Genomic DNA, 15,241 nt, shown 5'->3' with positions numbered 1-15,241 from the left:
CTCACAAAATATTCCCAGCAACTTTCTTCAGCTTTGTTATTAAAATAACAAATCCTGAGTCCTGCAAGCCAAGTATAATAGAAGATGCAAGGAAAACAAACTCACAGACTAGGGCAGGGTGAGGTGGGTGGGGGGCTGCAGAGGCAGGGGACCAAGTTCCCTCAGGCGCCTGACCTTGCTCTATAAGCCCGTATTCTCCACCTTGTTTCCGGGCGTACTCGGTGGGGAACACATGCTCATGGGGAGTTGCCGCAGGGATGCACTAGCCAGGGGGTTATGAACACGTCACTCCTCTCCCAGATCCAGCCCCTGAGAGACGTTTGTAAACCTCTGCTATAGGTTACAAAAGGCTGCTAAAGGATTCCGAGCAGGAAAGTGACCTGAGAACTTCATTTTGGGGAGATCTCACTGCTGCTGTGTGTAAAGGATGGATTTAAGATTTTTTTTAAAAAGGAGGAAGCAAAAGCCATAAGGTTTCACCATGGGGGAGAGGAAAAGAGAAAAGGAAGGATCAGAAAGGCAGAGAGCCAAGGCGAGACCCTTCCTAGAAAGGCAGTCAAAACAAAAACGTCTCAAATGGTAGACAGAGAACCAGAAAAGTGTGACATCAGAAAAGATCAAGGAAAGAGAGAGAGTGCATACAATATGTTCTCAATCATCCTGCAATGGAGAGAAAAGTTCATATGCCCATAAATCCTTCCAGAAAAATTTAGGACATTCCTTTTTGTACCACCTGGCCAGAAGACATGGAGAGTTGCCATCTATCCAGCTCTTCATACGCTTTAAGCTCTTTCTTCCCTAGGAAACTTCAATTCTCCTAACCTTCTCTTAAAGGTTTTTTCATTCTCTAATATAATTTTATTGCCCGCTTACGAACCTTGCCAATTGTTTCCACATCTTGCTTAAGTTGTCAAGTTCAGAGCTGAAGAGAGCATTCTAATAAGAATCTGACAAATGTTGAGCATATACAGAAGGTTAACTTTTGGTTCCTACATGCAAAGTTCCTACTACACATTCTAGTCCCGTGTTTATTATTTAAATAAATGTGTCACATTCATGATCCCTCCTTATTGTATAGTCCCTTTCAAACTTTTTCCACCACACGTTGTGACCAAGTATGTTCTTATTCATCACACCAGGAAGAAACGCAAATATAAAAGAAATTTTAAGACTCAGAGTGAAATCAACTCAGCTTGTATAAGATGGCTAACACTGGACCAGAGAAATATAATGTCATATTGTGGAGCAAGTACTACTATAGAAAAAAAATTACAGCAAAGATTTACAAGACCCTATGGTACTTATAAAAAGAAATAGACAATCCTACAAAACCCCAAAATAGTAAGATAATCTGAGTTTTTTAAAAAGTGTTTTTAAGATTTAACCTATATGTTCTATAAAAAATAAGCATTTTAAAGAACACTGAAGACATGTCTCTAAAGAAAATACTTAGAAAAAAATATTTCTTAAAACTTTCTTTATTGATTTTAGAGAAAGAGGAAGACGAGAGAGAGAGAGAGAGAGAGAGAGAGAGAGAGAGAGAATGGTTATTTCCTGCACTCACCCCAACCTAGTTGTGTCCTGATCAGGAATCGAACCTGCCACCTTTCAGTGCATGGGAGGATGCTGTAACCAACCGAGCCACACTGGCCAAGACATACAGAAAGCCAAGAGACATATAAAAAAATGCTTAAAGTCACTGATCATCAGAGAGATGCAAATTAAAATGACAATAAGGTATCACCTCACACCTGTCAGAATGGCTACCATCAACAAATCAACAAATGACAAGTGCAGGCGAAGATGTAGAGAAAAGGGGACCCTAGTACACTGCTGGTGGGAATGCAGACTGGTGCAGCCATTATGGAAAACAGTATGGAGTTTCCTAAAAAAATTAAAGATGGAACTCCCATTTGACCCAGTGATCCCACTTCTAGGAATATCTCGTAAGAAACCCAAAACACCAATCAGAAAGAATATATGCACCCCTATGTTCATAGCAGCACAACTTACAATAGCTAAGATCTGAAAACAGCCCAAGTGCCCATCAGTAGATGAGTGGATAAAAAAGCTGTGGCACATTTATACCATAGAATACTACGCAGCATAAAAAAAGAAAGATCCCTTACCCTTTGAGATAGCATGGAGGGACCTGAAGAGTATCATGCTAAGCAAAATGAGCCAGTCAGAAAAAGACAAGTATCACATAATCTCACTCATATGTGGAATCTAATTAACAAAATAAACTGATGAACGGAGTGGATCCAGAGACATGGAAGCATGGAACAGAGTGGGGAATCTTGGAGGGAAGGCGGGGGAGGGTGGGTCGATGGAAGTTGATCAACAAAGAACTTGTAGCATATATGCATAACCCATGGACACAGACAATAGGGCGGTGCAGGCCTAGGGGCGGGGGATGGAGGGAGTCAATGGGGGGAAAAGGGGAGAAAAAAAGGGAAAAAAAATTTTAAGATTGAAATCATAACTATTATATTTTCCAACAACAATGGCATAAAACTAGTCATGCATATATTCCCACTACCAGAATAAGGTGCAGAATGGAAAAATGAGTCCCTATAGTGTGGGGGGTATGTCTATTATGGAGAGGGAGAGATAGAGATAGAGATAGAGATAGAGATAGAGATAGAGATAGAGAGAGATACAGAGAGATAGAGAGAGATACAGAGAGATACAGAGAGATAGAGAGAGAGGTAGAGAGGGAGGTAGAGAAGGAGGTAGAGGTAGAGGTAGAGGTAGAGGTAGAGGTAGGAGGTAGAGGTAAAGAGAATGTGAGTGTGTGTGAGTGTGCGTGAGTGTGCGCGTGTGTGTGTGTGTGTGTGTGTGTGTGTGTGTGTGTGTGTGTGTGTGGTGAGTATGCCCAGGAAGTTAAGGTGTTCTTGACCTGACATTAGCAGTTGCAATGAACTTTCTCATAGAAACCAGACTGTAAATGGTGATTAAATAGTTATGAAAAAATAAATTCTTTAGGGTTGGCCTAAAAATGTTTTCTAATGGGAAAAACTAATTCCAAATGCTAGTTAGTTGACCTGAATATGGACTTGGAGAATAAAACCTATTCATAAGCTGGGGAATATCTATTGTTTTTATTCTTATCACATACACAGGGGGGAAAAAACTCTACAAAACAAGCAATGGGAGGCAATATATAAAAGGAAAAGGGATACCAAAGTAACAACCACAAAGAGTCTTCACTCTAAAACTGATAGCTGACCAGAATAGGAGTACACTAACATAATGACATGTGGAGAGATGGGGACTGAAAGTGCAACAAAAGTTATGGATCTATGCTTAAACACAGTCCCAGAGCAGTACTGGTGGCTGTCAGCTTTCAGCCGGTGTGGCTCGGTTGGGTGGAACATCGTCCTGTATACTGAAAGGTTGCAGGTTCAATCCCTGGTCAGGGCACATATGAAAGGCAACCAATCTATGTTCTCTTTCACATCGATGTTTCTCTCTCTCTCTTTCCCCTCTCTCTAAAATCAGTAAGCCAAAAAAAAAAAATAATAAAAGCAAAAATGAATGAATGAATGAATGAGTAAATAAATAAATAAATAAATAAAATTGATAAGCATATCTTCTGGTGAGGATTTAAAAACATAATAAAACAAAATCAATAAAAACATACCCTCAGGTGAGAATAAACAAAAGTTTGATCTAGCATAGCCAGAAATACATTATACAATAGGAAGTCAATAAATATCATAGTAATAAATATAGATTTATATAAACATCAGGATTTCCCAATTTGAATAATTTTTCTCAAAACAGACATAAAGAATATAGGTAATGTAAAGGAAAAAAATGGTCTGAGATAATAACTAAGTAAATTTGATCAGAGAGCTATAACTGCCCCCTAGTGACAGAATATTACAATACACTTTGAAAACTTAGATCATAAAGTTGGAAATAAGAGTGCTTATAAATTTGTGTTGCTTACAAAATTTCTAATTGTTCCTTTTTACTCATTTACCCATTCATTATTTCACTTAATATACAATAAGGGATAAAACAGGAATGATTTTATCCTTCATTGCAGTTTCTTGGGAGAGAGATGCACACATAAAGAAATATATAACTAATAGGTTGTGATAAATGCTATGAAAGAATGAACAGGATGCTGTAATGGAGAAAAATGGTTTCAGGCTAATAAGAGAAACCCTACTTGGAATTGGACAGTGGGACAAAGCTTCACTAAGGAAGAAACTAGCCCTAGTCAGTTTTCTCAGTGGTTAGAGCATTGGCCTGCAGACTAAAGGGTTCTGGGTTCGATTCTGTCAAGGCCATGTATCTTGGTTGCAGGCTCCATCCCCAGCCCCAGTCGGGGTGCGTGTGGGAGGCAACCAATCGGTGTGTGTCTCTCACATGGATGTTTCTCTCTCTGTGTCTCTACCCTCCCTTCCACTCTCTCTATAAAATCAATAGAAAAAATATCCTTAGGTGAGGATTAACAAAAAAATAATAACAATAAAATAAGTAGAGACTAGACAGATACAGGATTTTCAGGATGGGGGTTGGGGAAGTGTCCCAGGCAGGAAAAATTGTAAAGTGTATACAAAGTCTCAGAGGTAATGGGTAAGTTCAGCTCTTGAGAAAAGGCCAGCATGGCTAAAGTGAGAAACAGAATGAGTATAAACGGGGTGGAGGGGCTGCAGATGGGGCCAAACAATGCAGAACCTTTTAGGCTAGGGCAGTGGTCGGCAAACTGAGGCTCGCGAGCCACATGAGGCTCTTTGGCCCCTTGAGTGTGGCCACGAAGTTTCAATCGCACTGTACGTGTGAGCCCGCACGTGGTATTTTGTGGAAGAGTTTGCCGACCACTGGGCTAGGGTAAGGAGTGTGCACTTTATCCTAAGTAAAATGGGAACTTATTCATCGTTTTTAATCAGGGGACATGTCTGCTGTGTATTATGATAGATTACCCCAATTGCGGGGCTCAGAGCAGAAGCAGATCAGCAGTTACAGGTATACAGTGACTGGCCAGCCCCAAGTAGTGACTGCGGGGATGAGAGAATAGGACACATTTTAAATAGGAAACATGCACCCTAGCTGATTTGGCTCAGTGGACAGAGCATCGCCCTGCAGACTGAAGGGTCCCAGGTTCGATTCCAGTCGTGGACACATGTCTGGGTTGTGAGCTCAATCCCCAGTGGGGGACGTGCAGGAGGCAGCCGATCAGTGATTCTCTTTCATCATTGATGTTTCTATCTCTCTCTCCCTTCCTCTCTGAAATCAATAAAAATATATTTTTTAAAAAGTTTCCTGCTTCTAAATAAGTAAATAGGAAACATGCTTTGGAGGCACAACTGACAGGAACTGCTGTGGGACTGGAGGTAGGTGATGGGGGAGAAGGAAGAATAAAAGACGCTGTTTTCAGGTTTCAGCAGCTGAGAGATGCTCATTACTGACAGAAAAGACTTGCGGAAGGGCAGGTTTCAGTTGGGGGAATCAAGACCTGTTTAAATATTGACTTTAAAATATCTGTGCAACTTCCAGGAAGACATGTAAAGGAGGACATTGGCTCTGTAGTCCAAGGCTCAGAGGGGATGTCCGAGCCAACAATGTAAATTTAACTTCATGGGCCTCTAGATGGGATTTAAGGTCACAGAGGATGAGATCACTCAGGGAGAAACTGTAAACAGACTTTGTACTTGGTCAGCCTCCTTTGATATGGTGATCATCTGTGAGTATGACTTATGACAAGGGCAATACTTAAAGGGTCTCCTGTATTTGGCTTTAGGAATTAATGAAACAGCTGTCCCCATGTTGTTACAATAACCTCTTCTTTATAAGAATAGCATTTCAGGCTTCTTGATCTCTTCTTTTCATCTTTATTCAAGAAAATGATTTAGGCTTAAATCTTATCTTTTGTGAACCTAGATTAGCTTATCTCAAGTTTATAGTTACACAACAAAATTCTGGATTTGTTAGGATCCTTGATCTTTAAAGCCTCTCTGCTAAGTCTGCTTAAGGGAATGCAGAATCCTCATCAAACTACTAAAGACTGTATAGCTAAGTTAAAATGCCACAAATCTGACCATTCTTACACAGTGAGCACTGTGCTAAGCACTCTACTTCCAATATCCCATGGGGTTAGAACTATCAGAATCCTATTTTACAGAAGAGGAAACTGAGACTTAAAGATATTAAGGTGGCTTGCTCCAGGGCTCATGGCTTGTAAAGGAAAGTGTTAGTTTATGAACCATAGTCTATAATGAAAAGTGAACCTGTGTTATTAATAATAGCTATGTAATTCATAATAGCTCGGTTTTATTTTAAGTACTTGCTTTTTTACATCTACTGTCGTCCTGAGGATTATGAACCATAACCTACCTGATTCCAGTCTATTCTCCATTGTTATGCTATGTACTACTTTTCATTTGTGAAAAAATAATTCAGAGAAACTAAGTTTAGTTAAAAGTGAAGCTAAATATGAACTCATACAATGGAAATCAATTATAAATAAATTTTATAGAACTCATGCTATACATAAATGATCACTGAGGTCTTTATATACATAAGTCATTCTTACCCATGGTATGTATCTGAATCATGTAGAGCATTTTAAAAACATATTTGCAAGGCCTGGCTGGGGTGGCTCAGTGGTTGAGCATCGACCTATGAGCCAGGAGGTGATGGTTTGATTCCTGGTCAGGGCACATGCCTGGGTTGTGGGCTTAATCCCCAGTAGGGAGCATGCAAGAGGCAGCTGATCAATGATTCTCTCTGATCACTGATGTTTCTATCTCTCTCTCCCTCTCCCTTCCTCTCTGAAATCAATAAAAATATATTTTTAAAAAAATACACACCGGCAAAACTCTCCTCTCTTCCTGCACCCTCCAGGGTGGAACACAAATGATGTCTGCACTTTTCAAAGTTCTGCAGATTCTAACTCCATCCCAGACAAGAACCACTTCATTAGACTAAAAACTCCTTAAAACTGGTACTATATCAACTATTACATCACCTAATTTCTAAAATAGTTCATGCAGAAAAGATGCTTCTTAGAGAAAAAGGCATAAAGAATTAGAGACTTCGGTTTGAATCTTAGCCCTCTCACTTGTACGACCCAGGGAATGTTAACTTCTCTGAACCTTAGTTTCTTCATCTATAAAGTACAAGTTTTTTTAAAAAATCTACCCCTTAGAGTTGTTACAATCACAGATAACATACAGTATGCGCTCAACTGGTAGTTGTTCTAATTAATCCTGAAACTGACTAAACAAATATCAGATTTAAAAATGCAGCATAAATACTCAGTGCCACCTCTGGAAAGTACACTCTGTGAAGTCACCTGAGTGAGGACAGTCTTCCAAGAGCTCACAACCCAGTCAGGGACAGGGACGTTCTCTCTAACAGGGAAGCCGTGGTGAGCATTCACAGGGAGGTGGATTTCACGGATCATGGGGAAATGGGGAAAAGAGAAATAACTCTGATGTAGAAATGGTTCTCAAAAGTGCGATGTGAACTGTGCCCTGACAGAAGCATAGTCAGATATGCTCATTGGACCTTATTTCAGGCCAATGGTTCACAAACTTTAACATGCATCAAAGTGACATGGAGGGCTTGTGAAAACACACAGGGTCCTACCCCAGACTTTCTGACTCAGAAGACCTGGAGCGGGGCCCGAGAATCTGCATTTCCCATGTGACCTAATGCTAATAATCAAGGGAACCCTCTTCAAGAACCATCACTAGAGTGCTTGAGCAGAACTGGCGAGTGCTAACAGCTTTCCCTGGTAGCATCTGGTGTGTGGCTTGTGTGAGTGCTTAAGAACTATGGTCAGAAGTCTAGACTCTAGAAATAAAAACCCTTTCTCCATAAAAACACTTTGTCCCCTGATAAGAGGTAGATAAATTTCCCTTCCTGGAAAGGTAAGCTAACTTTCCAGACTAAGTTAAAACTATTTAATTACCTCTTGTGATATGACATTTATTATCTCTAACCTGTTATTTTTCAACTCCACTAGCTATTTCCTGGATTTGCATAACACACGTAAACAATAAGGTAATGAGGTGACAGACTTTGAGGTACAAAGCTAATCAAATGCAAAAATAGAAATACAGTATTACTTTTTCTTTCAAAATGAGAATATAACACTAATACATCCTGAATTTTAATATTTTACTCTGTATGGTATAAGTTAAAATTTTTCAAAACAGTATTGAAACGTATTCAATAGTTTCACTTATAAATTTTAAGGACTCTTCCATACTCACCAAAACCATCAATATCTAGATTATTTTCAATCACAACATCTAGCAGAGAGTCACCAATTTTTCCTTTGGTTGTTAGTATTTCACCGTCACGGTTTAAAAAGTGGACTGTTATTTTATCTTCTGAGCTGAAAAAGGAAGCAGTTCTTTATTAATTATTTTCAAAAATACTTTAAAATAACTGTTTTAAGAACTGGTAAGGTCAAATTAAAAAAAAAAACTTGTAAGGTCAAAGAAACAGTGGGGTGTGTGTGTGTGTGTGTATGCACATGCAAGCCAATGTGCTCCTTTACAGAATTTTCTTTTCTTTCCAAAGTTCATTTGGGAAGAAAATACCATAAATACCAAAAAGGCATATCTATCTGCCCAGCTACCAGGAGAGCTCTACTGCCTGAAAGGAAATGAAAACTAGGCCATGTACTTCCCTATGCACTGTGTCTCCCGAGTGGTCATGGTTATGAGTCACAGTCATGTCAAAACGTCTAGCAACCATTACCATGAAAGTCTGTTTTGCTCTCACACAGCTCTCTGAAAAACAATCCCTGTGAACGTGCCCCTGAAGACCAGACCACTGCTGTGGTGAGCTTTGGGAACGCAAAGCTCCCGGCCGTCCATAGGCAATTGTGCATGTCTGGCAGGAACTGTGCTTAAAGGCAGCAGTCTGATAGCTCCCTGAGGACCTGGACATCTTTCTCTGGTCTACATTGCGTGCTCAGAAATCAAAGGAGCTAGAAAATATTGTTTGTTTGAACCTGTGGGAGGATAAATATACCCCCTTAAGTGCTTTATTATAGGACATTTTATTATCTATCAGCCAGCTAACTTAAAATTTTTTTCCCTTCTCACAAACATCAAAACAAAATTTGGGAAAAGAAATTATATAAGTAACTAGATCCTTATTGGTCATTATAATCTTTACCTCACAATTGAAAAGATGTACTTAAGCTTAAAATAATTAATGGCAATTTTCACTACTGCCAGCAGATGGTAAATAGTCCATATCAAAGAAAACTTGAATATAACTAAAACCTAGAATTAAATAATTCCAGAGTTATAAATATCTCCCAATTTATCAAATCCTCACAAATGAGGCAACTGAAGTCCCTATCAGATAATGGCCTCCCTAATATTCCAACACTGAAAAATGAGGATTCTATTAATTAAAAATTATATAAAATACTAGAGGCCTGGCCTGTGCCCTCTCGCAATCCGGGACCCCTCGGGGGATGTAGGGGAGCCAGTTTCGGCCCAATCCCCAAAGGCCAGGCCAAGGGACCCCACTGGTGCACGAATCCATGCACAGGGCCTCTAGTATGCATATGAGATCTTTAGTTAATCTCTTCCCGCCCTCCCCTCTCCCTCCTTCCCTCTGAGATTCATCACTCTGTTCCATGTTTCCATGCCTGCGGCTTCCGCTCCTGTGTTAAGCATCTGCCCCCTGGTGGTCAGTGAACATCATAACTACCGACCGGTTAGCCGGTTGCTTAGGCTTTTATATATTTAGACTGGAGACGCAGCGCACACGAAATCGTGTGCAGTTAGGGTCCCTAGGCCTAGCCTGGCCTCTGTCACATGGCCTCTTCCGCCCTGCGACGCTACATGAAGCTCCCTGCCCCAGGACGCTCCGCGAACCCCGCAACTGCTCCGCGAGGCTCCCCCTGCCCCTCAACTGCTCCGTGAAGCTCACTGCTGGATGCTCTGAGAAACTCCCCTCCCCCGACCCCACAACTGCTCCACTAAACTCCCCCCTCCCCGCCATCCCCGTGACTGCTCCGCGAAGCTCACTGCTGGACGCTCTGAGAAACTCCCCTCCCCCGACCCCACAACTGCTCCACTAAACTCCCCCCTCCCCGCCATCCCCGTGACTGCTCCTCGAAACTCTCTGCCACCCGGATGACTGCTCTGCTAAGCTCATGGCCACCCTGCGAAGCAGCTCGCTGCCACCACTCAACAGTCCCAAGTCCCACCCCGCCACCAGCCCTTCCTCATAGTAAGCGGCTCTGGGCCCGGGGGCAGGAGGGTGGAGGGGGGGCCGAGAGGTGCTCCATCACTTCATGGTGACCAGTCGCCGTTCGGTCATGAAGGCACCTAGCTCTCTCTATATATTAGGATATGTGAAAGTTTCTCAAAAGGGCTTATGTACTCCAACTTTTTTTTTTCATAGCAAAAAAAATGCTTTAAAGTATTCTGAATATTATTCTTGATTTTTCCAAGTACAATGGCAGAGAATGAAGATACTCTGGAGGCAGGGAGACCACTTTGTAAGTATTAAAAGAGCTCAAACTAAGCAAGGATATAGGAGACATTGTCTTAGATATTCAGGAGGTAGAATGAAAAGGTTCTGGTAGCCATCAATATAAGATGGACTGAGAGAGAGAGGAAAGAAATAATGTTGAAGTTTCCAGCTCGGGCAATTAGGGGGTACAGTTTAAGGTAGGGTTAACAGATGGGGAGATGGAGCTTTGGGGAAGATGGAAATGAGTTTGAGTTTAGACCTGTTCAATTTAATAATAGAAAAAAAGTAGATGATAATGTCGAGAAGCCAGATGGATCTGAGCCCAGCAGAGCAGTCTAGAGATCTGACATCCACAAATGCCTCGTAAAAGTACGACAGACAGAATTCCATCATTTGTACTCACTACTGCAGGCCAAAGGTTTTAGGGCTGCTATCCTTCTAGAGCACTCTAGAGCTGAGTTACAGCAAAGGAATTCGAACTCTCTTCTACGTCAGACTCCCCTGTAAAAGTGGGTTAACAGCATAAGCAGAATACATAACACAGAGTAGAGCTCAACAAGCACTGATTAATAACTTTTAAAAGTCTCAGTCCTCGTGTTGCTAAGAAGCCTGAACTGCTGCTATCTATGTACAGCCTCACACAAACACTGCAGAGTAAGAGTATGAATAGGTTTACCAGAGGACAGGAGAGGGAGCAGAAAGATAATTCTAGAGTTGAAAAGTATGGAATGTAAAAATCAGATGTAGATTCCAGCCCTGGTTCTGACACATACTAATTAGAGGACCATCAGAAGCCAGTGACTTCCCCAAGCTGCTGAGAGAATCAAGGAGAGAAAGTTTATGGAAACTGTTTCCTTGAAGCATTACGCACGTACTTTATACCCAAGTAACCCTATCCATTCACTATTAATACAGTGGGGCCTTGACTTACGAGTTTAATTCTTTCCGTGACGGAGCTCGTAACTCAAATTACTCGTATGTCAAATCAAAAAATGAACGAGTGAGACACGTGATGCTGGGCTGATGTGGCGTTCACTGTGACATTTGCTGTGCCAACTAGCGGTGGGATATCTGAAGCTGGCTCGTAACCTGAATTGTAGCTCGCAACTCAAAGCAAAAAATCAGCCGAGACGGCTCGTATCTCGAAAAACTCGTTGGTCGGGACACTCGTAAGTCAAGGCCCCACTGTAATTGGTGTTGGTGGCTTTTGTGGATTTCTCCCTCAATTCTAAGAACTAGCAAGAAGCTTTGAGCTATTCCCAAAAAGGAAGATTTCATACACTGGGAAATAATTACTATCTTTCCAAATTTTCTTTCATCAATTAATCAGCCAGCACAAAAAACACTGTTCTTCACTTGTTACCCTTTACTCACTGCCATTTATTCTGCTCAATCCGACGCTTGTCAGAGGCTGCTGTGCTGACGTTCAGGGAGGGGAGTTACGCTGCTGATGCCTACTTCACCATAGAGAGTAGCCTGGGACCATTGGTCCACCTAGGGCTCCCTACTTCCTTAGCCACCTCAACTCCTCCAAACGACCCCATGGGCTAAAGAATTACCAACTACTATGGTGCTCAAAAAAACAAACAAAAACTATATGAATTTTAGTCCTGGCTTTGCCAGCAACTTGCTATAGAATTTTTATTTTCCTTTATCTAACCTCCCAAGATTTTCTTAAGAGTCAAGTGAAATAATATATGGAAAGCTCTTTGCAACTTAAATCACTACAGAATAGAAAGTATTGTGTCAGGGTATTTTGGAGTTAAAGGAGTTTTCGGCTCTCAATTACTGATAGCTTATCTAAAATGTTAAACTTCCAAGTCAGGATGACAACTTCTAGACTGCTCTGTCCAATCAACCTTTGTGTGTTCTACACCTGTGATGTTCTATACAGCAGCTACTCCCTACTGATACTTAAAAATTCAACTGGGGCCCTGGCAGGTGTGGCTCAGTTGGTTGGGCGTCATCCCATGCACCCAAAGGTCACTGGATTCCATACCCCGTCAGGGCACATGCTGGGGTTTCAGGCTCCATCCCCAGTGGGGTCATGCAGGAGGCAGCCCTTTGATGTTTCTCTCTCCCTCTCCCTTCCTCTCTCTAAAATCAATTCTTAAAAGAAAAACATTTTTTTTAAATAAAGTTCAACTGGGAAACTGATTCTTTAATTTTATTTAACTTTATTTTAAACAGCCACATGTGGTTAGTGCTGATCAACTCTCAGATAATATTAGCTGTAGCTCCAAAGTCTGTGATAGGAAGCACAAGGCCACAAGACCTCAACAGAAATGCAGGACTGTGAGGGAACAGAATAAAGGTGCGCCCCTTTAAGACAATTTCATAATCCAAACATTCAGTTCGGGGGAGATCATTCTTATTCACAAAAGCATTTATGTCCCTGTAAATACTAATTACACAAGCATGTTCCATACATGTCCCAATTTATATAATTTGTCAAGAAAGCATCCACTGTAGAAAACAAGGCATGTGCTGGGAGGGAGGTCAAAAGCAGGGACGTGTAGGGGATATAGGGACAAATGAATCCGGCTCGCCTTCTCCGTTACTCCCCTCCCAGTTCATGCAGCACATCCACTGAGCACCCGCTATAGAATAAGATTATGGGGAAAAGGCAAATAAGTCCTACAGCCTCTTCTCAGGTACCTCCTCAAGAAAAGGCAGAAGACAAGTCCAACAGTTCCTCCCTCCCTCCCGGTCTAGCTGCCTGCTGCCTGCCAGCAGGGGATCCGAGAGCATTCTGCACTCTGAAGGGTCCCATACCTCTTAGCTCTAACTATCTAAGGAGATCGTGTCTTTCAAAAGCAAATATGCCCAAGAATACAAAATATCAATGTATTTGGGGGAAATTTTTTCACATCTCTTTCGACATTTACTACAAAACAACACTCCAGCTGCCCTGCCTGTGGAGTAGCCATACTCTATCTCACCGCTTCACTAATTAACTTTTCTTCACTTTAAACTCAAAACAAAACGAAAACATAAAACACTGCAGGCCTGAGCTGCTGCTGCTGCTGCTACCAGGTAACATCTTCTGAGCCAGGAGGCGACCTGTCTTTCCTGCATTCTCTCATTTATTCCCCAAGTAACCCTATGCGACCTGCACCATTGCTCTCCTCCATTTACAGACAACTGGGGCGCCGGGACGCGTCGAGATTGCAGAAGCGGACGGGGAGCGGCAAAGCCGCTGCACAACCCGACTCGCCGCTCGGCGCAGGGCTTTCGGCGGGGAGAGGGCGGGAGCCCGGCACGGGGTGGACGTCCCCGGACAAGTGGACGTTCCGACATGGACCTGGAGGCAGAACGTCCTCACGCCGCAGGAGAAAGGCCCGTCCAGCCCTGCCGGCCCGGCTCGCCACGGGGTGCACCTCGCGAAGGTCACCGCGGCTCCGGGCAGAGCAAAGGTTAGTCCCAGCCAACCGGCAGCAGCCAAGCGCCCGGCTCCCCGCGGGCACGGGAGGGCCCGGAAAGGGAAAGCGGGGTCCCGGTCCCCGTCTCCCGCCCGGCGCCGGGGGCTCGGCAAGGAACGGCGCCCAGTCGGGGCCGCGGGGAGCGCGCGGGCCGTTCGGAGCCGGTGCCCGAGGGAAGAAGCGGAGCCAGAGATCGGGCCGGGCCGCCCCCGGGGAAGGAACCCCGACCCCGCGCGCGCCGGGGCCGCGCCTCACCTGCCATGCGCCGGGGCCGACAGGCTCAGCGGCCGCCTCGCCGCGCCGCCGCCCAGGCCCGGCTCGGCGCTCCCGCCCGGCGCCCGGCTCCCCGGGAGGCCGCCGGCTCCCACGCGGGCTCCGGCGACGAGCAGCCACCGCCGGGCCGCGCCGCCCAGGGCCGCGGAGGAGGCGCGCAGAAGCCGGGCGCCCCCCGCGGCGGCCATCGCCGGCCGGCCGGTAACCACCGGATGCGACGCGGGCGCGGGGCACGGCCGCGAGAGGCTCCCGAGTGCGGGCGTCACGCCGGGGCCGCGGGGCCTGCGGGCTGGGGCCGGGAGGCAGCGCGATCGCCGGCCCGCGCCTTCCGGTGCCCTATATGCCCGGCCGCCGAGCGCGCCGCCCCTGCCCACGCCTCCCGGACGGGCTTCTTGGGGGCGGGGCTAAGCACTTGGTGTTGGGGCGCGCGGGGGAGAGGGGGGTGTTGCTTTTGGACGTACCGGCCAAGTTTTGTCTTTTTTTTTTTTTTTTTTTTTTTAATCTTCTTTGTTGGAAGTAACACAGATGTCTCCTTTTCCTCCAATGACCCCTTCCAGCCCGCCCCGGCCCCGGCCCCGGCCCCAGGCCGTCACCATGCCATGGTCTGTGTCCCTGGATTACGCATATTCCTCCCACTCACCCACCACCGCGTTGCTCCTTGGCTAAGAGTCTGGCGTTGCCACGCAAAAACACAAAGATGGCTCTAACCGGTTTGGCTCAGTGGATAGAGCATCGGCCTGCGGACTGAAGGGTCCCAGGTTCGATTCCGGTCAAGGGCATGTACCTTGGTTGCGGGCACATCCCCAGTAGGGGGTGTGCAGGAGGCAGCTGATCAATGTTTCTAACTCTCTATCCCTCTCCCTTCCTCTCTGTAAAAAAAATCAACAAAATATACTTTAAAAAAAAAAAAACTGGAACTTAAAAAACACACACACACACACAAAACACAAAGATAGCTGAACGTCTGACGGAAAGATACAGTAAAACAACCCCTCGTTAGTTAACCCACTTTCTTCTGTGCTGCACTTCCTCATTCTCCCGCCACCCACTCCCCCACTCCCCACTGAACAACAACA

The 15,241-nt window shown here is 44.3% G+C and overlaps 1 protein-coding gene and 1 long non-coding RNA gene across 2 annotated transcripts in view; both read right to left on the bottom strand.

Moving 5' to 3' along the window:
- Positions 1-14,513, bottom strand: part of FDX1 (ferredoxin 1) — a 24,352-nt gene extending 9,839 nt beyond the window's left edge. Inside the window, exons 1-2 of the mRNA XM_059708017.1 lie at positions 14,148-14,513; positions 8,238-8,362 (exon numbers count right to left, since the gene is read on the bottom strand). Coding sequence (XP_059564000.1) covers positions 8,238-8,362; positions 14,148-14,353 — 331 coding nt within the window. The 5' untranslated portion in view covers positions 14,354-14,513. The remainder of the gene's footprint in view (positions 1-8,237; positions 8,363-14,147) is intronic.
- The window catches only part of LOC132240607 (uncharacterized), a 419,797-nt gene that overhangs the window by 13,773 nt on the left and 390,783 nt on the right, over positions 1-15,241 (bottom strand). The window lies entirely within an intron of this gene.

The sequence above is a fragment of the Myotis daubentonii genome, chromosome 9, assembly GCF_963259705.1.
Source record: "Myotis daubentonii chromosome 9, mMyoDau2.1, whole genome shotgun sequence".
Taxonomy (NCBI): Eukaryota; Metazoa; Chordata; class Mammalia; order Chiroptera; family Vespertilionidae; genus Myotis; species Myotis daubentonii.
The sequence above is the reverse complement of the archived record's forward strand: the minus strand, read 5'-3'. Positions and strand labels throughout refer to the sequence as shown.